Raw genomic sequence first — 19,882 nt, 5'->3', positions numbered from 1 at the left:
TCGGGTTCGTGCCAACACCACTTAGCCGACAGACAGGCATGCAGGCAGGGCTGGACAGAGATATCGTGTGAGAGAGGCACTGGTGATGCATCGCTGTGGGAGAGCTGGTTTCCCAGCTAGGACTGAAGGAAGCAACTCTTACTGATAAAGATGTGGGTAGTGACTTGACAAAAATACACATGGTAGCTATTTGGAAATAGTGAAAGTTGTCTTAAAAACACCCGAGGATGTGCAAATACATCCACCGTGCAGTTGATTTTCATGTTTTGAGTAAGGAGACATCATTCCTCACATTAGAGGCTAGAATCGCATTGAAATCACGAGTGAGAAGCCCGGCGAGTTTACTTTTTCATCCCCTGTGGGCTTCTGAGCGCACCACAACAAAGTGACCCTGAAGGAAAACTGAGCTGTGCTGTTCAGTTGCATCCTGCTGCCTGCGCCCCGCGGCCGCCCTGCAAGCAGCGAGGGCCGAGCCCCACAACTGGAGGGGAGCGGAGGCAGCCGGGGCCAAGATATTTCACCACAGGTTTTACACCAAAGCGCATTTTCCATGACGACACGAACAGAAGCGCGGAGGCAGACGCACGGAGCCTTGTTGCTGTGAAAAGACCCTGCTGGACGCGGGGGGCTCAGGAGAGGGCTTTCGGTGCTCGTGGCCATGGTTTAAAACCCCCTGGGGGCTCGTGGGACACCATGCTCACCCTGAGCCCACCCTGAAGCCCCCTGTAACATCTTTTTGGAGCACATTCACACAAAGCACGAGCGAACCCGTGTGCGTATAGGCATAGAGCAGCCCAGCGAGGTTTCGCCGAGAGTTTATTCAGCCCTTCCCACAGCACGGGGCTCGCTCCCGCGGGCTGCCACCCGCCCCACAGCCCCGAAGCCCGGCGGGGCGGAGCGGAGCGGGGATCCCCGCGGGGAGGGAGGGACGGAGGGAGGGGAGCGGGGGGCGGCCGCGGCCCGGCGCTGACGTCGCCGAGGGGCCGGGGCCGGGGCCGGGGCCGGGCGGCTGCGGCTCGGGGCGCGCAAGATGGCGGCAGCGGCGGGTGACGGGTGCGTGAGGGGCGGCGGGCACGGGGCGAGGAGCCGGGGGGCGGTGGGGGGCGGGCGGCCCTGCCCCGGGGAGCGGGGGGCACAGGCGGAGCTGTCAGCGGGGAGCGGCGGGGGGCGGCAGGAGCGCGGAGTTTATTCTAGGAGCGGAGCGGGGAGCGCTGCTGGTGCTGCCGGAGCGGGGCATGGGGCGCGGAGCTGCGGTGAGGGCTGGGGGCGAGCTGCAGGGCTCGGGGAGCAACCGGGGGCGGTGTGTGGTGGGGTTGATTGGGGAGAAAGGGCTGTGCGGGGCGAGCAGGGCGGCTGGCTTCAGGCTCGTATCGTGCTGGGTACCCACAGCTTTCAGTTCGGGAGCTGCCCGTGTGTGCTCGCCGTGCAGGTGGGAAGCGGGTATGAGCACGGCGAAAATCGGGGGTAACCTGCCCCCGAGTGAGGGACAGGGACACACACACACACAGACACACACACAGACACCCGAGCATCCACCCATGCTTGTGCACACATCAGTAAAACTACCTACTGGAGTCTAGCGCTTGAGATCCTGCTCGATTTTTTCCTTATGCAACTAATTACAAGAGTAGTGACTTAAAAAAAAAGATACTCTTTTGTTTCTATCTGAGTTATAATTCTCAATTTAACAGCTGTGAGAGTGAATCTCTTGTTTATGCGTAGCTCAAAAGGAAGAAAAACATCTATAGTCCTGGCTTCTGATTTTATTATTATTTTTTTTCGAGTACTTTTTCAGCTAATAAGTTAACCCGCAGTTTAGTTTGCCAGCCATCGTGCAGTAAAACCAGCTAAAGAAATAACCGTGTCTCAGCCTTATCGGCGTGCTTCGGTGAAAATAAATGCCATGCTCCGGACACATTCAGTGCTGGTGGGACTTTGGCGCAAGGAGACTTTTGTATACCCGTACTTTCCCAGGCAGCTCGCTCCTTTCAGCCCGCTGCTCTGTGTGTTGGTGCTTGTTATCTTGCTTACTGCTTCTGCTCGGGTCTGTGCTAAGAGCACAGGGGGGCTTGATCTCTGGAGTGCTGGTCAATTAATTCACAATTTCTTTGTGTGTGTGCAGAGAACTGAGCCTCGGGAGAGAAGAATGCACAAGCTGGTGCTGAATAACTTTCTTTAGAGAATTTTAATAGTGTAGCATTTGCTTGAACTGTTTTACCCCAGCTGCGGTTTTCTACTAGGTGTAGCAATCAAGATCCAGTATTTTTTATATTTCGACCATTATCTGTTACTTCAATCCTATTTTTTTTCCTCAACCTATTCTATTTTGCAAATTATTTGTTGTAAGTTAGTAAATTTTCCCGCTTGATTTAGTGTTTTAGTGCTCCACATCTTAAAACGTTCATGCCGTCAGTGTGCTGCCCGACATTGAGCTGAAGTTTTCCCGGTCTCGATTTGGCACTATTAGTTTTTTTGTGGTCTTTTTCAGATATTTGTGTCTCTGACCAAACTGTGCATTTTGCTTTCTTTCCATGTTCTTCAAAGAAACTGCCTTCTCCCATGCCAGGCTGGTTCCTCCCCCTCCTCCCGGCTCCTTTCTCCGTGCCTCGGCGGAGGTGGGAAGATGTCCTGCTGGTTTGGCTGCTGGCGGGGGGCAAGGGCTTTGGGGCTTTTCTCTTCAAGGCGTCAGTCGGTCTTGCGCTTTCGTAGAATCCTGTTGCTTTCGCATTAAGAGCTTGGTTGCACAACCCTGGTTTACGCAGTGTTCATCCTGAAATCAGCAGGCTGCTTCTGTCCCCAGTCCAATACGTGCTGAAGTTCAGCCATGTGAGTAGTATTGCTCTCGATGCTGGTTTTTTTTTTTTTCAAACAGGGAAAAAAATTACAATATAATACTACAAAAAAAAGGAAAATAAGGTATGGAGTGTCTTTAAACGTAAGAAAATCGGAAAGGGTTGATCTGTCAGACTCGCGGAGTGACGGTATTGCTGTATCCGACAGCCCTGTGGGAATTCAGTTTGGTTGCCTTCTGGGAAGCACTGCTACTAATATGTTTTGCAGGAGGGTCTGTCTTGGTTAGCCCGAAAACATATGGATGAATCTTGTCTCTCCGAGTTCTGTCAACCATTTTTAATCATTGCAGCAGACTTTATGTAAGAATTTCTCTAGTATTCCAGGAGGATTTAACATACATGCCAACTCTGAGATTTATGTAAGTTCCTCATATTACGGACATGCTCAGCTTTGTTGGGGGAAAGCTATGGGAGAAGACATGGGATAAAATTAGTGGCCTTATTTACAAAAACAGGATTAAGTAGAAACGTAGTATGGACATTTGTAAAAGAATCTCATTAGCAGCCTGTGAATAGACTGCCTTTTAGAAGGAATGAATGTTGTGGACGCTGGCAAGCTGAAAACCTTCAGCAGCTATTATTTTTGTGGTCTGTTGACCGTGGCACTCAAGAGATCTTGACCTCCCGTAGTATGCCCGGGTTGGTGCTTAGCCTGGGAAGTACTGGCTGGGTACCCAGAGGCCACAGCGCCTGAAATTCTTCCCTGCAGTTAGTACGGACTGGAAACAGCTCTGAAATAAATTGAATGGAAATGACGAATGTGTAAAACCGTGTGCACTTCGCTAATTTCACTGGAGCTGGCTCAACCTTTTCTGTATGACGAGTAATGACGCAAGGCGTGCAGGGCCGGGTGCTGGTTTTGTGCTCAGGGTTGTGGGAGCTCTTCGTTAACTGTATCAGAACATTTTAAAAGACGTTGGCCACAGGACAGTTAACCAATCCAAGTCGTTTTTCGTTAAATCTTTTAATGATAAATTTCATCCAGTTACCAGAGGAAAAATGAAGCTACTTTCCTATCCAGCTGCTGCTTTTTCGCCTGCTTGCCTTCCTTAGTAGGCATGTCGTCAGATGCTAGGATTCCCCCAGTATAGTGCCTTCTCTATCATGGACATTTTCCTAACTCAGTTAACCTGTTCTTGTGCATTTCAGGAGTTTAGCAGTGGAGAAATACTAACGTATTGAAGGATGTTAGCTGGATTTAGAGACCTTTGGATTCTATACAGAGCTGGCTAAATCACTTAATTTTTTTGTAGCTTGGCTTATTCATCTGTGAAGCCTCGAGTCCTGGATGTTGTACAGCCTAGGCAAGGTCTACAGTATGTATTTGTAATGGCAAAATGTAGGTTTCGCTTGGTGTAACCTGCGTGTTTCACAAGCGCTTGGTCCTCCTCAGGTGAAGCAACTGTTTCATCTGGAAAGTACTGCGCATGATGTGATGGGTGCTGTGTGCTATGCAGCCTTCCTAGTCAGTGACATCGTGGGCACAAAGGCTCCAGATCAAACATAATCGCTTCCTGACACATCATCTGTCTCCAGATGATATCTCTCAAACCAGATTGTAAGGTCGAAAGAAAGATGGCAAAAACAAAGACTGAATCACTGTCTCTTTAAGTCTGTTAGTCAGAGCCTGCCTGTTTGGTTTGGGTAAATGCACCTTACAGGAGAGAGCAAATACAGCAGCTTTGAACAAATAAATGCTGCCAGATATACTTATAAAAGGATATAAGCCAGGGTAAGCCAAATGTTGTATTTTTTTTTGAAGACGTGTATTAGAAAAATGTTCAAACTGCTGTTTTTTAAGTAAGGTTTTCAGCAAATTGAGCTAGATATCTAATGGTATTTCTTTCTTGTGAAGAAATCAAAGTCTGTTTTTCCCTGTCACCCTCATTTTTTTTCTTTTTTTTTTTTTTTTTTTCTCCCCAGTGCTGCTATGTTAAAGTACACATATCTGGAAATATGTTATTGTAGAAAGCACTGGTACAATGGGCTTGCTTGAGCACAAAGGTGCAGTGATTTAATTAAGGGTGTGGCTTAATTAAGGGTTTGAGTTATACGAAGTCTCATTTGTCTAAACTGGTCATACTGTGTAAACATAATAAATTCAAGTGAACCTTGCACTCCTGCACCTGCGTGCTTAGGGATGTAATTAATAGGAACATTTTAAATTGTGTTTCTATCCAAATTCTAAAACAGTGTATTTTAACTTGATCAGTGCTTCTTTGGGGGGAAAAATCAAACAAACAAAAACCAAAAGAGGCCAGCATGCTTCAGTCCAGGGCCAGAAAGTACTGAAAATATGAACTAAATAGTCTGAATGTCAGGCTGATGATGGTAACGCTGAGTGTGGCTCCAGGGAACTGCCTGCCATTATGCGTTTGGTGGGACTTGGTTGGATGAAGATTGTGGTCCTGACCTCAGGTAGCAGTGAGGTATATTGACAGCCATCAAAGTGATACAGCTGGGTATTTGTGCACTGTAACTTAAAACTCTTTTTTTTTTTTTTAGTTGCAGGTTGAAGTATCATGGACAGAAGATAGCTTGGATGATGTGTTTTGCTAGTGTCTCTCTGCAATTTCAGTTTTAACGATGGATAAGTGTAAGCACATAGGACGTCTGCGACTGGCCCAGGATCACTCCATCCTGAATCCTCAGAAATGGCACTGCGTGGACTGCAACACCACCGAATCCGTGTGGGCATGCCTCAGCTGCTCGCACGTGGCCTGCGGCAGATACATCGAAGAACATGCACTAAAGCACTTTCAGGAGAACGGTCACCCAGTGGCGTTGGAAGTAAACGAGCTGTATGTTTTCTGTTATCTCTGTGACGATTATGTTCTTAATGATAACGCGACGGGAGATTTAAAGCTGTTGCGGAGTACATTAAGTGCAATCAAGAGTCAGAACTATGAGTGCACTACTCGTAGTGGGAGGACTTTGCGTTCGATGGCGGCCAGCGACGACTCCTACCTGGCGCATGACGGTGCCCAAGCCGTGCTTCGGAATCAGGACCGCATGTTCACGGCGCTGTGGCACAGGCGGCGCGCGTTCATGGGCAAGGTATTCAGGTCATGGTTTCAGCTGACGCCGAGTGGAAAAAAGATTCTGGAGGAAGAAAAGCGTTGGGAAGAGGAGGAGGAAAGAAGGGACAAAGCTAGAAAGAGGAGACAAGAACGAAAGCGCCAGTTGAAAGAGGAGATGGAAAAGATGCCCCCAAGGAAGAGTTCTCGTTTACAAAACCAGATTAGAATGTCCTCAAAAACAGCACCCTGCATGCAAAAAGCATCACAGAACGTGGAATCTGTGGCAGAGTTAAAAGAAACGTATACCTCAGATGAAGTAAGATTGAAAAAAATAAGTGACTCCCCAATCAAACGAAGGCCCACAGTGACTCCAGGAGTAACAGGACTGAGAAACCTGGGAAATACGTGCTATATGAACTCTATCCTGCAGGTATTAAGTCACTTACTTATTTTTCGAGAATGCTTTTTAAAGCTTGATCTCAACCAAACTCAGGAACTGCTGGCAACGGCAGCCAGTGGTAAAACCAGATCTTCATCTAAACACCCTTCAGTAACTGCCTCAACATTACAAGTGAGTGAGAACCAAGAGAAAGGAAAGGGATCATCTTCTGTGAGGCGGTCTAGTTTATCCTCTGGATTAAGTGGAGGAGCATCAAAAAGTAGAAATATGGAACTTATTCAGCCCAGGGAGCCCAGTTCAAAGCATATTTCTCTTTGTCACGAGCTGCATACTCTGTTTCAAGTGATGTGGTCTGGCAAATGGGCGCTTGTGTCTCCGTTTGCTATGCTTCATTCTGTGTGGAGACTAATTCCAGCCTTCAGAGGATATGCCCAACAAGATGCTCAGGAATTCCTTTGTGAACTTTTGGATAAAGTGCAGCAGGAACTGGAGACTACGGGGACCAGATACCCAGCTCTCATCCCTGCTTCTCAAAGAAAACTTATAAAACAGGTTTTGAATGTGGTTAACAACATTTTTCATGGACAGCTATTAAGTCAGGTATGTTTTTATGATGGTTTTAAGATGTGTAATGATTTGTAGTTACGAATTTATACTGGTTGACGATCAGCGCACTTCAAAGGTTAATAAATTTGTAATTACCAAGGAAGGATGGGGAGGATATAGTATATACTATTTTAGAAGAAAGGTCATGTCAGTACTCCTAAAAATTTCAGTAGCAGAGTCACCAGATTAACATAGAAGTTATAAATTTGGTATTATAAAGCACATTCCTGAAGCTACTGATAAACATCTGACTGCCATTAAACATCAACTGATAAGCAGTAATAAAGAATTTACAATTTCAAGTATCTAGTAGGCTGTGGTGATACCAGAGAAAAGGTGTTATTCTAGTATAAATGGCAGCTGTTTTTGTAACGGATGCCTTGCAAGGAATCATTTGTATTATTTCAGTAATTAGGTTGAATTTGAGATGCATTACTACGAAGTAATTGTTTGCTGCGGTGCTATGTACAATGGTGCTAATCCTTTCCGTTACAACACAAAGATATAGAAGGCTCTGTCAACACAGGAATCAAATCCGTAGGGTGGAGGCAATGGTTGTTTTCCTCTTTTTATGACTGTTCTTTTTTATTATTGTTTTTGCTTTCTTCTTAGCTTCCTGCTAAGTGCTTCAGTGTGTCCACATTCTCTTAGGCACATCCCAACTGTGTGCGCGTGTGTGTGTACAAACAACTGAGAACTGCCTGAACCAACAAATGCTGATTTCTGTTGAATGCATCAAAAAAACCTAACCACATTGCAACAGGAGCAGAGGGTAGAACGGGTAGATCATCCTCTACCGTGTGTTTGGCCCAGTGTCAGAGCACTTCTGCTGGCATATTTAGTTTTCTCAGGGCAGTTAACATCTCTGGGGTAAGGATTGTGCTGGTAGAAGAGTCTTTTATATCATATCATCAAAGTTTTTATTTTGTTTTGTTTTTAATTGAAAATCACAATCCTCTCTAACATAGTAACTTTGATACGAAAAGAAAGAAATTGCCTAAGTATACTGTCACGGCTTGGTTTGCATTCCAAGCCTTCATATAGGAATGATTTTCTGGAAGAATTTTGAAGGCTCTGAAGACGTATTATTTTGCTAGCACCACTCCTTTCACTTGTTTTTAGCTCTACGTGAAGAGGCTTGTGGCTAGAAACCCTCCCACCTTCCTGAAACTAGGGAGGGGAACAGTGAGAATTCACTCAAGTGTCATCAAGTGAGCCTGAAAAAGAACTGAACGCGCTCAGGCTGTGCTGTGACTGCAGCTCGGTGCTTTTACCCCAGCCGGTCAGGATCTGTATGCAAAATACAGCCCCGGCGAACTTCACAGCGCCTAGAGCAGGCAGAACAGGAGGAAGGGCGTGAGGCTGCTGCCTGCCCTGATGTCTCCCCGGCTTCTGGGGCAGTTTCCACGGGTGGTGTCCAGCACTTCACCTCCTGACGTTCCCTCTGTGGTCTCGCTCCTCTGCTCCAGTCCAGTCTTCACCAGCCTTTTGAGCAGAAGGGATTTTTGAACAGAAGTGGTACTTTGACAATCCGAACACTTTAAGGGATGTATGTACTCCTTGTCCTTAAGTGCTTAACCCTATCCACCTACAAGCTGCAAGAGTATTACAATTTCTCTGTAGGAGATAGCTGGAATGGTAGCCCGCTGCCTTTATTCAGAAAATAGGATGGGATTTTAATCTAGAATACTTTGGAATCACATCTTTGTTCAGTGAACAAGGGGAGCGGGGAAGCTGGTTTCTGTGCAGCAGTTGCCTTCCATTTTAGGATCGCAGAGTTGTTACACTCACTGCCCATTAGTACCACGAGTATTAGTTAAAGACATTTGATTCTGTGAGATACTCAAGTGCACTGAAGTCAGTCTACTTGACCTTTAAACCTCGGGAGCTGCTGTTGATACAGTACACAGAGGATCGCTTGCCATGCAGATAAGCTGTCTGTTTGCTCAGGTTCTGCGTTACTTTCACGTGTGCCATAAAACACAGCCCTTCTTGCGGGTGCTGTGCCGTAACCTGCAGGGAAGCCCCAATCCAGAGCTTGCCATCAGCCTGTTGCCAGAGGGACGGTGCCTGATTCAGCGCTGCACCTCCGTGCAGAGTGCAGGGCTAAGAGGGGAGGAAATGGGACGTGTGAGAATCTTGCTCAGGTTTCTTTCTGATAACCAGAAAAAGCTGTAGGTGTTGTCAAAATTACGCCTTTTAGATGAGTTTCTTTTTGTTTCTCTTTTAAAGTTCTGAGCTGATCCAAAGTAAGTCTTCCCCACCTACAACTTCTCTTTAAGGAATACAAAACCAGGTAATGAGTAACTCCTAGAATAGAGTGTGTGTGTGTGGACAATTGGATTGCCTCTTGGCTTTTATCAACTTTATTGACTCCAATATCCTTTGTAGGATTAAAGATTTTTGCTTTGCAGTACTGATTGTGAAACCTTACTTCCCCTAGATACTGTGGCTATATAAGATACAGCTACAAAGCTTTTCCTCCCTCTTCTTTCCTTTTTTTACATGCTAGTCTTCCTCCAGTGGTAGCCTGGGGAAAATTGTACTGTGGTACTTCTTGGGCAAAAGGAGCCTTCGTCTTTTAAACCCATGCTTTCAGATGCAGATCTGCTGAAGCAGTGGCCCATTCCTCAGCCCCGCTAGGACTGCAAGGAGATGCCAGTATGCCTATTAAAATACCAGTTATTTTCCATCCCTCCATGCTTGTACTCTTGTGGAAGAAAGGATACCCATTCTCTGCTGTGCTGGAGTGGAAAATGAGGAGAAGAGCTCACTGTGAAGTTATGTGCTGGGGTAAACTGACCTCATGAACTAATCCACAGCTCCTTGATGTACACTTCAGGAACTGAAGTAGGTCAGCTACCATCTCTGGTTTTTATTGGCTTAGGTTTTTTGTGATGGTCCCAACTAATTAGCACAGTGTGCAACAGTTTTTAAGGTATGCTTATTTCATTTTTTTCCCAACATTAAGTAAGCAAGGAGTGGTTTTCATGCTACAGGGTGAAAGCCTTGCTGTAGTCAAAATAAACAACATCACCTGTTCTTCACTGCCCGCTGGTGCCCTGCTCTAGCCCTCTGACTGCAGAAAGCTGTCGGGTTGGTCAGGCGTGATTTTCCCATCATAAATCCATGCTGGCAGTTCCTGATTGTCTTATCCCTTGGTACACTGGGACATGTTTTCCAGGAATACTTGCTCCCTCGGCCTTCCCATAGATGAAGGTGACAGTTCTCCTGGCTCTGGAGGCTCTCCTCCCCGAAGGCTGGAGTGACACTTGCTCCTTCACATCCTCAGGGACCTCCTGCAGTTGCCAGGACCTTGCCAAGGCAGGAACAGCCTCGCAGTGCCAGCAGCCCTGAATCAATACAGGATTTGTGTGAGAGCTGCTTGGGACCCAACTCAGTGAAGAAAACTGATGCTGAGTTGTGGCTGCAGTGTTTCACTGAACTGGCGCGTGTTGCAAAGCAGCCAGCAGCTGTTGATTTCCCTGTGTTGTGCTGGTGAATAACCCCAGATTTAATGTAAATGACGAAAAGTAGCTAGCCAACGTAATTTCAAGTTTGTTTTTTTTTGATGCGGAGCCCTTTGGAAACCATGCTGTTTGGGGGTGGGTTTTGGAAGTCTGTTGTGAGGGTTTCATTGCCTTTGAGTCTGGTGCCTCCTGTAAAGCTCTCGGCCTGGTTTCAGTAACAGCAGCAGCAAACCCAGCAGGGAAAGCGCCGGGCACTGGCTCGGCTCCTGGAGGCCTGAATTTCCCCTGCAGCAAAGCTGTGAGCAGTTACCGTGTCCTCTCAGGACAAACCTGCCTTTGGTAACGAGCCTCTTTCCGCAGTAATTACCCTTTAAATATCCAACACCTAGCTGGAACTGGCTTTTCCTATCTCCAGACACCCTGAAAGCAAACAGGATCCGCTCGATAACCCTGGGGAAGCGGCTGATTGTGTGTAAGGGGGAATGCAGCCAAGCAGTTTGCAGCGCCCTGGGAAATGGATATGCAGGGCCCGGAGAGGCCTCACAAATGTAAATGGTGTCGGGAGTTTCAAAAGGCACAGCCTCCCTGTGCATGTCCTGCTCCATTTACTTGCTCAACTGGGATGAATTTGCGGAGAAAAGGGGAAATGAGCGGTCTTTGGGCTGTTTGAAGCCCTGGGGTTTTGGGGGCTGTGCTGTGAATGCAGGTCTGGGGACAGCCCGAGGGGGCTGTGATGCAGCGCTGGGTGTGCAGGCTCACACTGAATAACCTGGTAAAGGCTCTGAGGACTTCGGGTTGATAATGGGAGCATTTACACTCAAAACAATGCACGACCCGTGGGCTGGTTTTTGTATTTTGATCTCTCCCACATGCTGACTGCCGTGCTTCCATATATACTGTCTGCTTCTCCCTGCTGCCTGAGTCAGAAGGGGACGGGCAGTTGCTTGCCAGCTGGATGAAGGTGACTTTTTACCTTAATCTCTACGGGCCATTGAATCACAGACCGTGGTTTGCTGTAGTTTGCCCGTGTTATTCTGTTAAACACAGATCATTTCGATGACGGGGTAGTCAGCACCACGAGGTCGGGTTATCTTTGTAAGGGAGGAAACGCCGAGTGGCCGTGGTGTTGGAGGTCGTGTTACAGCAATCAAACCCCCTTAATTACATTGCTATGGAAAAATTGCATTGCTTTTTGTGTGGGTATTTCCTATCTTGTGAAAACCTCAGTAGCAGTGGAAGCCCAGAGATGGGGCTGCCCACCTTACTGCGCTTAGAGCAGGGATGGTAACAGTTGCCTTTCTTCCATGCTGGTGTTGTAGGGACCATGAGCAAAGCAGAGCTGCTCCTGCTGCAGCAATATGTTAACCATTTCCCTCGGCTGCATTTAGGCTGAATGCCACCCGGGGCAGTGGCTGTCCATCAAATTATTGCGGGCTCAGTGATGCTTGTCTGAGTGGCCTCCGTGCTTAGCTTGAATCAAGCAATCCGATCCAGCTCTTTTCAGGCTGGCCTTTGGCCCATGGTTGAATGCTGAGCTTTAACCAAACAATTGTACGTAGCGCCCGCCGTACAAGGCAGGAGAGGAGGAGGATGGTTGGGGCAGAGCATAAAGTAGGGATTTCAGCCAGCTAAAAACAGTAGTTTGCTTTCTTTGCTTTCTAAATGTAGGCTTCTTGTGTCATTTTGTTATAATGACAACATTAGGACTTCCTAAAAAAGCAGTTACTGAATGTAACAGAGAGGTGAAATTAAACTCTGAATTTGTAAAATATAGCAATGAAAAGTAAGCAAATTCACTTCCCTTTTACTCTCACGAATACTCACACCAAGAAAAGATGTTGGACAGATGCAAAAAGATTTTACCGGCTCTCTGAGTTCATATTTGTCTGTTTCTTTTTTCTTTTTTTTTTTTAAAACTCTCATCTGGTTCCACCTACCTTTCTGCAGTTTATACAGTTTTAACACTTTCAATGCAAAAACAACACGTGGGTTGTGCTGTGTGAATGCTGGTGGAGCATTAGATGAAGGGATCCTGCTGGAGCAGCAGCAGAAGTGGTGGGAGCATGGCCAGAGGACTGGCGCAGGTGGCTTCCACGGGAGGGAAGGATCCTCCTCCTTGTTGTGCCAGGCCTGGCTACGAAAAATAGTTTTGATCTTTGTTCCAGCCTCCATTTACATCTCATTTAGCACCCAGTGTGTGTGTGTGCAGGAGCAGTTGTTGCACAATGGCTGGCAGGGCTGGGTGTGTGGTTATTCGAATACTCCGGGGTACTTGGCTGTTTGGGAATTTGCAAATCCCGGATAGCTCCCAACAGCCCAGCTCTGCAGCACCCAGCCGGGGAGGCGTGTCGGGGAGGAGTGTCTTGCGTTTGAGGAAATAACTGCAGCTCTGCATCAGGATAGAAGTCAGCCAGCACAAATCAGCTTTGCTCACAGTTGCACAAGGGGATGAGAAGCAACACTTGCACCAGCTTCTCTTTTCTGAGGAGCAGAATTTGGAAGCTGAACCAATTACATGTCTTTTACTTTGGGATAGCGTTTATTAACTAGTTGGGAAAGAGGATCTTAAAATAACCTAGGTTATTAACGTGGCATGCTAAATTTAAAACCTCAGAGCTTGTTAAAATGATCCATTCTTTGTTCATGTGTGTACTTCATCCTAAGCCCATTAATCTTCAGTGTGCATTCAAGTTCAACAAAATCTTGCTTGAGTAACTTGTCAATCAAACAAACTTTTGGCTCAACAAAATCACCCATTTGTACAGCAGAAATCTATTAGTCATTCTGTGTTTATGCAGGAGTTAGTTTGAACTGTGGCCAAACATATCATTTTGTCTCCAAGTCTAGATTCCAGCTCTGAATTACTAATAGTTTGTGGCTTTGAAACGTTGCCAGATGTTAGCGCTTACAAAAGGAGCTCCTGTCAGTGTAAATTAAAACGGAAGATTCTCCTCTTTTCTGCCATGTAAGTTCAAAGTTTTGTTTTCTAAGAACAAGACAGAGACGTTCTCTTCTTAGAAGTTAGAGCAACTAACAGCTTTCCTAACGCTGGTGCTAAACACGTGTGCCTGTACACAAACGTCCATGTGCATTAGGAAGCTAATGCATAGATTGGATATAAGCTGCTGTGGCTAATAAATGTATTAAATAAAGAATTGCTCACAAGAATAGCTAGAAGGAAGGTACCGTGAGGTGACAGATTTGCCTTTATGTCAATGGTCATGAAATAGCAAAGCAGGGTGAATAATTGTGTAACAGCAAATCTCCACGGGGAAATAATCACAGAATCACAGAATTTCTAGGTTGGAAGAGACCTCAAGATCATCGAGTCCAACCTCACAGCTAACAGTCCCCACTAAACCATATCCCTAAGCTCTACATCTAAACGTCTTTTAAAGACTTCCAGGGATGGTGACTCCACCACCTCCCTGGGCAGCCTGTTCCAATGTCTAACAACCCTTTCGGTAAAGAAGTTCTTCCTAACATATAACCTAAAACTCCCCTGGCGCAACTTAAGCCCATTCCCCCTCGTCCTGTCACCAGGCACGTGGGAGAACAGGCCAACCCCCACCTCACTACAGCCTCCTTTAAGGTACCTGTAGAGAGCGATAAGGTCGCCCCCGAGCCTCCTCTTCTCCAGGCTGAACAAGCCCAGCTCCCTCAGCCGCTCCTCGTAGGACTTGTTCTCCAGGCCCCTCACCAGCTTTGTTGCCCTTCTCTGGACCCGCTCAAGCACCTCGATGTCCTTCTTGTAGCGAGGGGCCCAAAACTGAACACAGTACTCGAGGTGTGGCCTCACCAGAGGCGAGTACAGGGGGACGATCACCTCCCTTGCCCTGCTGGTCACGCTGTTTCTGATACAAGCCAGGATGCCGTTGGCCTTCTTGGCCACCTGAGCACACTGCTGGCTCATATTCAGCCGACTGTCCACCATCACTCCCAGGTCCTTCTCTGCCTGGCAGCTCTCCAACCACTCATCTCCCAGCCTGTAGCTCTGCTTGGGGTTATTGCGCCCCAGGTGCAGGACCCGGCACTTGGCCATGTTGAACTTCATGCAGTTGAAGGAGCTCTCAAACCCAACAGTGCATCTTCACATTCGTGTAAGCTTGCTAACCTAACTGCAGACCCAGCAGCGTTGAGGCACGCCTGCATGATGATGATATTTGAATCCCTCACGGATCTCCATTCCTTTATTGCTACGTCTTTGCATTAGTTGTTCCAAGCAGCTTGTGGTGTTTCCTTAAATAGGAAGCGTGCTTATAGAGACGGTATTTGGCAATTGTTTGCCCTTGTGGTTGCAAACTTGCATATTCCATTGATATCCACTTAGTATAGAGCAGGAGTGGTGGTGTTTCATTGCACCCAACTGTTCTCTGAGCTGATAAGTAACAGCTATCTTGACAGTAGGTCTGATATGAAAATTGTGAGTTCCTGTAGTCCTCCATGGGAAAGTTCAATTGTTGGGAAGAGTTGGGAGCATGTTGGATGCTTATGGAAGTTTTGTGAAAGCTATTTACCTATCTGAGCTCAATTAAAATCCAGCTTGGCACAGAGTTTTTCAGAAGGCATGTATACTAGAGCAGTGAGGTTAGAGCTGCTTGTGTTAGTGGTCAAGAGCAGCTTTGAAGCCAATTAATACATTCCTGACAATAGAAAACTTCTGTAATTACTCGTTAGGAGTGTATTGTACTTTGACTATTGCACTGAACATATGAAGGGGAAATTTTTACTCTCACATGCTTAAGATTTACTGACATTTCTTTATAACCTTTATGAGCTATGTTTGTTACAGTCTATACGGAGTTTCACTACCAAATAGTAGTAGCTTCAACTGCTGATAGAAATTGCTCATTCACGTGGATCACAGAAAAGTAGAGGTCTGCTGGAGGAAGAATAAAATGATGTGATGCTCTTCTATTAGCAGCTCAAGCTGGCGTTTAGAAGATTGTATTGCAAATCAAATCCTAATATGTTTCCATTCTAGCTTAGAAGAGCTACTGCTTTTAACTTACTTCCCTAAATATTAAATATTTTCATACGTTGTCTGCATCTGCATTACCTGCATTTTGAGGTAGACTCACTTCACTTCTTGATATTTTATTTATGTTGTCTTACTGCTTGTCCTTTCCCTAGTGTGACGATGGATCCACTTACTGAAAGAAGAAATAATTTATTTTTACCTGTTAATTTTTCTTTGAAGAAGTGTGCTTCCTAATCCAGGCTTCCCTGGAAGACTTACAAAGTAAGAAGGATACAACTTTAAAATCCTGAGCTGTGTTGTTGTGTTTTTTTTTTTTTTAAATTAACCTAAATTATAGTTTCTTTCTTTCATATAATTTTTTGTTTAGGAGTATTTCTTTTTAGAGAAAAGACTCGTGATTCTGCCAGCTGAATTCTCTTGGACAGTGCCAGACAGACCATTTTGACCCTTCTTTTGTTTCTCAGTAAAATATAGGAACACTTAGCCATTTGTGGTAACACTATTGGAGACGCTGCTTCAGAGAAAAGAAATTAGGTGCATCATTTATTTTGTTAGATGACTCTGTCCTTCGTTTGTTTGCATCTATTGTCTCTAGGAAAAGAATATATATATATATATATATATATATATATATACACTTATTGTTATGGTACATTTTTAGCAGAGTAAGCTTCTGAGTGTAAGCAATTTGTGAAATATTGTTTTACAGGTTACGTGTCTTGCCTGCGACAATAAATCTAATACCATAGAACCTTTCTGGGACCTGTCACTGGAGTTTCCTGAGAGGTATCACTGCAATGGCAAGGAGATGGCGTCTCAGTATCCCTGTCTGCTGACAGAAATGCTGGCCAAGTTTACAGAAACTGAAGCTTTGGAAGGGAAGATATATGCATGTGATCAGTGCAACAGTGAGTAAAGGCAGTATGTACTCATACATATGTTCTCTGTGTAAAATATGATGTAAATTGACAGTAAAAGCATAGAAGTAAAATACTATGAGTCTTCAAAGTATGTTGCATTAAAAGGAAAGTCTTTCCTATGTCCTGCTGTGGTCACTGTGGCAGCTATTACTGTCTAGAAGGGGGATTGTACAAAGAATGTTTTAACGTGTGATGCTTCTCTTAATATAACTCAGATCACACACGTGGGGATCTGAAGAACCTATCCTTTTTTTTTTTTTTTAGTTTTAAGAGATTAACCTAACTGACCCAAGTATTTCACACTAAAATCACAAAATAAGCCTTGCAGAATGGATCTCTGAGTGTATTCTTTTTAAGGAGATGCATTCGGTAGCCATTTAGGTTCATGCAAATACGGTGGCTAAATCTTAGAATGAAATACAAGGCTATTAATTAGCAAGATTTGTATTATGTAACTGTGTGTTTGGCCTCAGCAAAACGCAGGAAGTTTTCTTCTAAACCAGTTATACTCACAGAAGCTCAGAAGCAGCTTATGGTGTGTCGACTACCTCAGGTTCTCCGATTACACCTGAAACGGTTTAGGTAAGTACTACCACAACAAACAGTGTTGCAAATTGACCCATTTTTAGTCCCGCTCTTCTGTTGTTTGGGATCGATCTTCTCCAACAGCAGATTAATTTTCATTTACTACTATCATGAGAAATATAAACTTATTTTCCTTATTTAATTTAAATATCAGTAAGATACAATGTAAGTAGAGAATTGACCTTTTGGATTCCAGCTACTTAGTACTTTAATACTAAAATTATTTCATCCTTCTTTTCAATCAGAACTTATTAATCCTGCTGTGGACTCTGTTGGTAAAAACAGCGCTATCTTCAACAAGAGTGAATGCTCATATTCACTAATGTACAAAATGAGATTGCATTCAGTCAGATGTCTCATGTAGCTGTCATATAATCAAATACCTTTAATTTAATGCATTAGCCTGAAAGTAAGGAAGTGAAGATTGCATCTCTGTGAGCTCTTGGTCCAGGCCTTGGCACAGAATCTGTCCTGAATAGGAAGAAAATTGAAAATGGCCTGGACTATGTGGGAAATACCTCCCACTTACCATTACAGTCAGATTTTAAGAGGTATCTTTCAGAAGATGAAAACAGTAGGTATCATAGACATGTTCAAATGGTCTCAAAATAAAGAAGTGAAAAAGGAAGCCTGGGGAAAAGTATGCAAATTCACCTTTATTTTGTGCACAAGGACAATAGCAAAGATAACTTTGAAGAACACAGTATTATTTTTTTTTTTTTTGAAAAAAATACATGTTTTCATGTGATTCAATTTTCCAGGTGGTCAGGACGCAATCATCGTGAAAAGATTGGTGTGCATGTGAATTTTGATCAGATGCTGAACATGGAGCCTTACTGCTGCAGAGAATCCCTCAAGACTCTCCTACCTGACTGCTTTATCTACGACTTATCCGCTGTAGTCATGCATCACGGGAAAGGATTTGGCTCAGGGCACTACACTGCCTACTGCTACAATTCAGAAGGAGGTAGGAACCGGTTGTGAATTAAGAAGCATGGGAGAGGGGTGTTGGTAATTCTAATCTGATAAATTTACGGTCTCTTGAAAACAGAAGGGGAGTTGCTTGTAGCTGAACTGCCTGGGATGAAAATTTCAGTTTTGTAGACTGACACAGTCCAGTTTTTGTATTGGCTAGTTCAGCTTGTTCTGGCTATAAACTGTCTTGTAAATCTGAGGAAGTTAAGGTGGGCTTTTAATACTTAAATATACTAGATCAACAGAAACTGTATACTATGTCAAAGCAACTCTTGTTTAAAAGGGACTGAGCACTAATTAATTAAGTACAATGCACTCGCCTCCAAACAGTGTTGTGATGTGTTTTTATTTTTGTTTCTGTGGTGTCTTCCTTCATTCTAGGATTTTGGGTACACTGCAATGATTCAAAACTCAACATGTGCACTATGGAAGAAGTATGCAAGGCTCAAGCCTACATTTTGTTTTACAGCCAACGACTTACTCAGGCAAACGGACATGGTAAAGTATGTCCTAGCACAGCTGAAAGTCAGCAGCACACAGAATTAGCTGACTGCTCTGTGGAGAACAGTAGCAGCTAATCCAAAGTCAATTAACTGTGTGTATGGTAAAGTTTGAATTGTTGTCACTATATATTTTTAAATATAAGTACAGTATTGTACTTTCTGACTTTGTGTACAATGTTTATATACTTTTGTATTAGGTAAAATACTCTTTACAATTGTTAGTAAAAGTTTTTATTGACAGTAAGTAACTTTCTAAGTAACTAGAATTTCAATACAGCTATTTTTTTAAGAAAAAGATTGCCATTTGCATTTAACTCTTACCTCAGGCTGTTTTTTTAAGCTGTTTTTGTATTTTGATAATCTTTTTGAATTGGTTTAGAAAAATGACTTTCAATGGATAACTGATGTTTCTCTGGTTAATTTTCTGTATATGCTTGTGTACATTTTATAGTGTAGTTTTAATGGTATCAAGACTCTTACTGTCTGCAGGAATTGTTACTAGGTCTTAGAATATTAACATTCATCTGCAAAGAATGTTCTACATGTCAAATAGAAACTGAACTTTTTGTAAGAAACTTTTTGTATGTTCTTCATGACTAAAATGAATTTTATGTGCAGGCTTCTCCCCAGGCTTTCAAGTGAGCTACACTAAAGTTACACTGATGGATTTCCTTAAAATCTGAAATTAAGGAAATAAGCACATACTTACTTTCATACAAGTATTTCAGGAGGAGTGTTCAATAGCACAAGAATGCATGTTTACTAAGACTTGCATGTTTTAGCCTTAATGAGTCTGATGATTTAAAATTCAAGTGCCAAATCCAAAGTATTGATTTTGACAACCAGGGCCTTTTTATTCCAGTAACTTAAGAAAGCTTATTAAGAAAGACATCTCCACCCTGCCCAGTCAGTGTGGCAAGACTGTTAGCATCTCCTTTCTTAAATTGGACAAGCTTATTTAAAATTGTAGCATTTTCTGTTTCACAAGCCATTAAAAAGAAGCTGTAACAGTTGTAGTTGATGAAACCAGTCAGGTGTGAAGTGCTTTCGTACAACTGCTGTACCTTTTCCATGGTCCTACCACTAGCATTAACAGAAGTGTGCATCGAGGAGAATCTAACAAGCGGGAATCAGTCTTTCTCCACATGCAGTAGTTAATGCCAAGTAAATTTTAATTGTGAAGTTATTTTGCATAAGTCCTATGCAAATTGTTACCTCATCTTCTGCAAAGTTTATACCTCAATAAAATGCCTTGATGTGGACATAAAGACGGGTGTCTACTGAAATTATTTTAAAAATTTTGCCTAATGGGGGTTGAGGCATTAACTACAAGACTGCTTTGGATATCTGTCACTGATTTAACACTGGTTTTGTTCATAACTTTAAGTTAAATAACAATGGCACTGAAGGATTTATGTTACTGAATGGCGCTATATTTTAGCGAACACATAATCACCATAGATCTCAAGCTTTCTTTGCCTTCTGCTATCCTAATTAAGTGCACAACAGCAGCTTGGTGCTTTTCTTTAAGCCAAGGACTACTTTTACCTAGAGCAAAGCTTAAGCACGA

General features: G+C 44.0%; 1 protein-coding gene across 4 annotated transcripts; it reads left to right on the top strand.

Annotated features, from left to right (window-relative positions):
• The first annotated feature begins 918 nt into the window (after positions 1–918).
• USP44 (ubiquitin specific peptidase 44) lies at positions 919–19,580 on the top strand. Of its 4 annotated transcripts, none has more exons than XM_068668627.1 (6): positions 919–1,053; positions 5,358–6,872; positions 16,039–16,237; positions 16,753–16,831; positions 17,596–17,801; positions 18,191–19,580. In XM_068668627.1, exons 2-6 carry the CDS (start codon positions 5,439–5,441, stop codon positions 18,385–18,387), a joined length of 2,115 nt encoding a protein of 704 aa, XP_068524728.1. In that variant the 5' UTR covers positions 919–1,053; positions 5,358–5,438; the 3' UTR covers positions 18,388–19,580. The 4 variants fall into 4 exon arrangements, with proteins under 4 accessions (XP_068524728.1, XP_068524714.1, XP_068524723.1 ...); XM_068668613.1 differs by having other exon boundaries at positions 16,723–16,831; XM_068668622.1 differs by lacking the exon at positions 919–1,053 and adding an exon at positions 1,229–1,253 and having other exon boundaries at positions 16,723–16,831.
• Positions 19,581–19,882: the final 302 nt, after the last annotated feature.

Source organism: Anas acuta, chromosome 1 (assembly GCF_963932015.1).
Source record: "Anas acuta chromosome 1, bAnaAcu1.1, whole genome shotgun sequence".
NCBI lineage: Eukaryota > Metazoa > Chordata > Aves > Anseriformes > Anatidae > Anas > Anas acuta.
Note: the sequence above shows the minus strand (reverse complement) of the source record. Positions and strands in the feature narration are given on the sequence as shown.

Bases quoted from the DNA above. Each gene is read 5' to 3' on its own strand.
- USP44 (XM_068668613.1), top strand. From the start codon at position 5,439: ATGGATAAGTGTAAGCACATAGGACGTCTGCGACTGGCCCAGGATCAC. The intron at 16,238-16,722 runs GTGAGTAAAGGC...GTTTGGCCTCAG, and splicing joins TGCATGTGATCAGTGCAACA to CAAAACGCAGGAAGTTTTCT. The intron at 17,802-18,190 runs GTAGGAACCGGT...CCTTCATTCTAG, and splicing joins CTGCTACAATTCAGAAGGAG to GATTTTGGGTACACTGCAAT.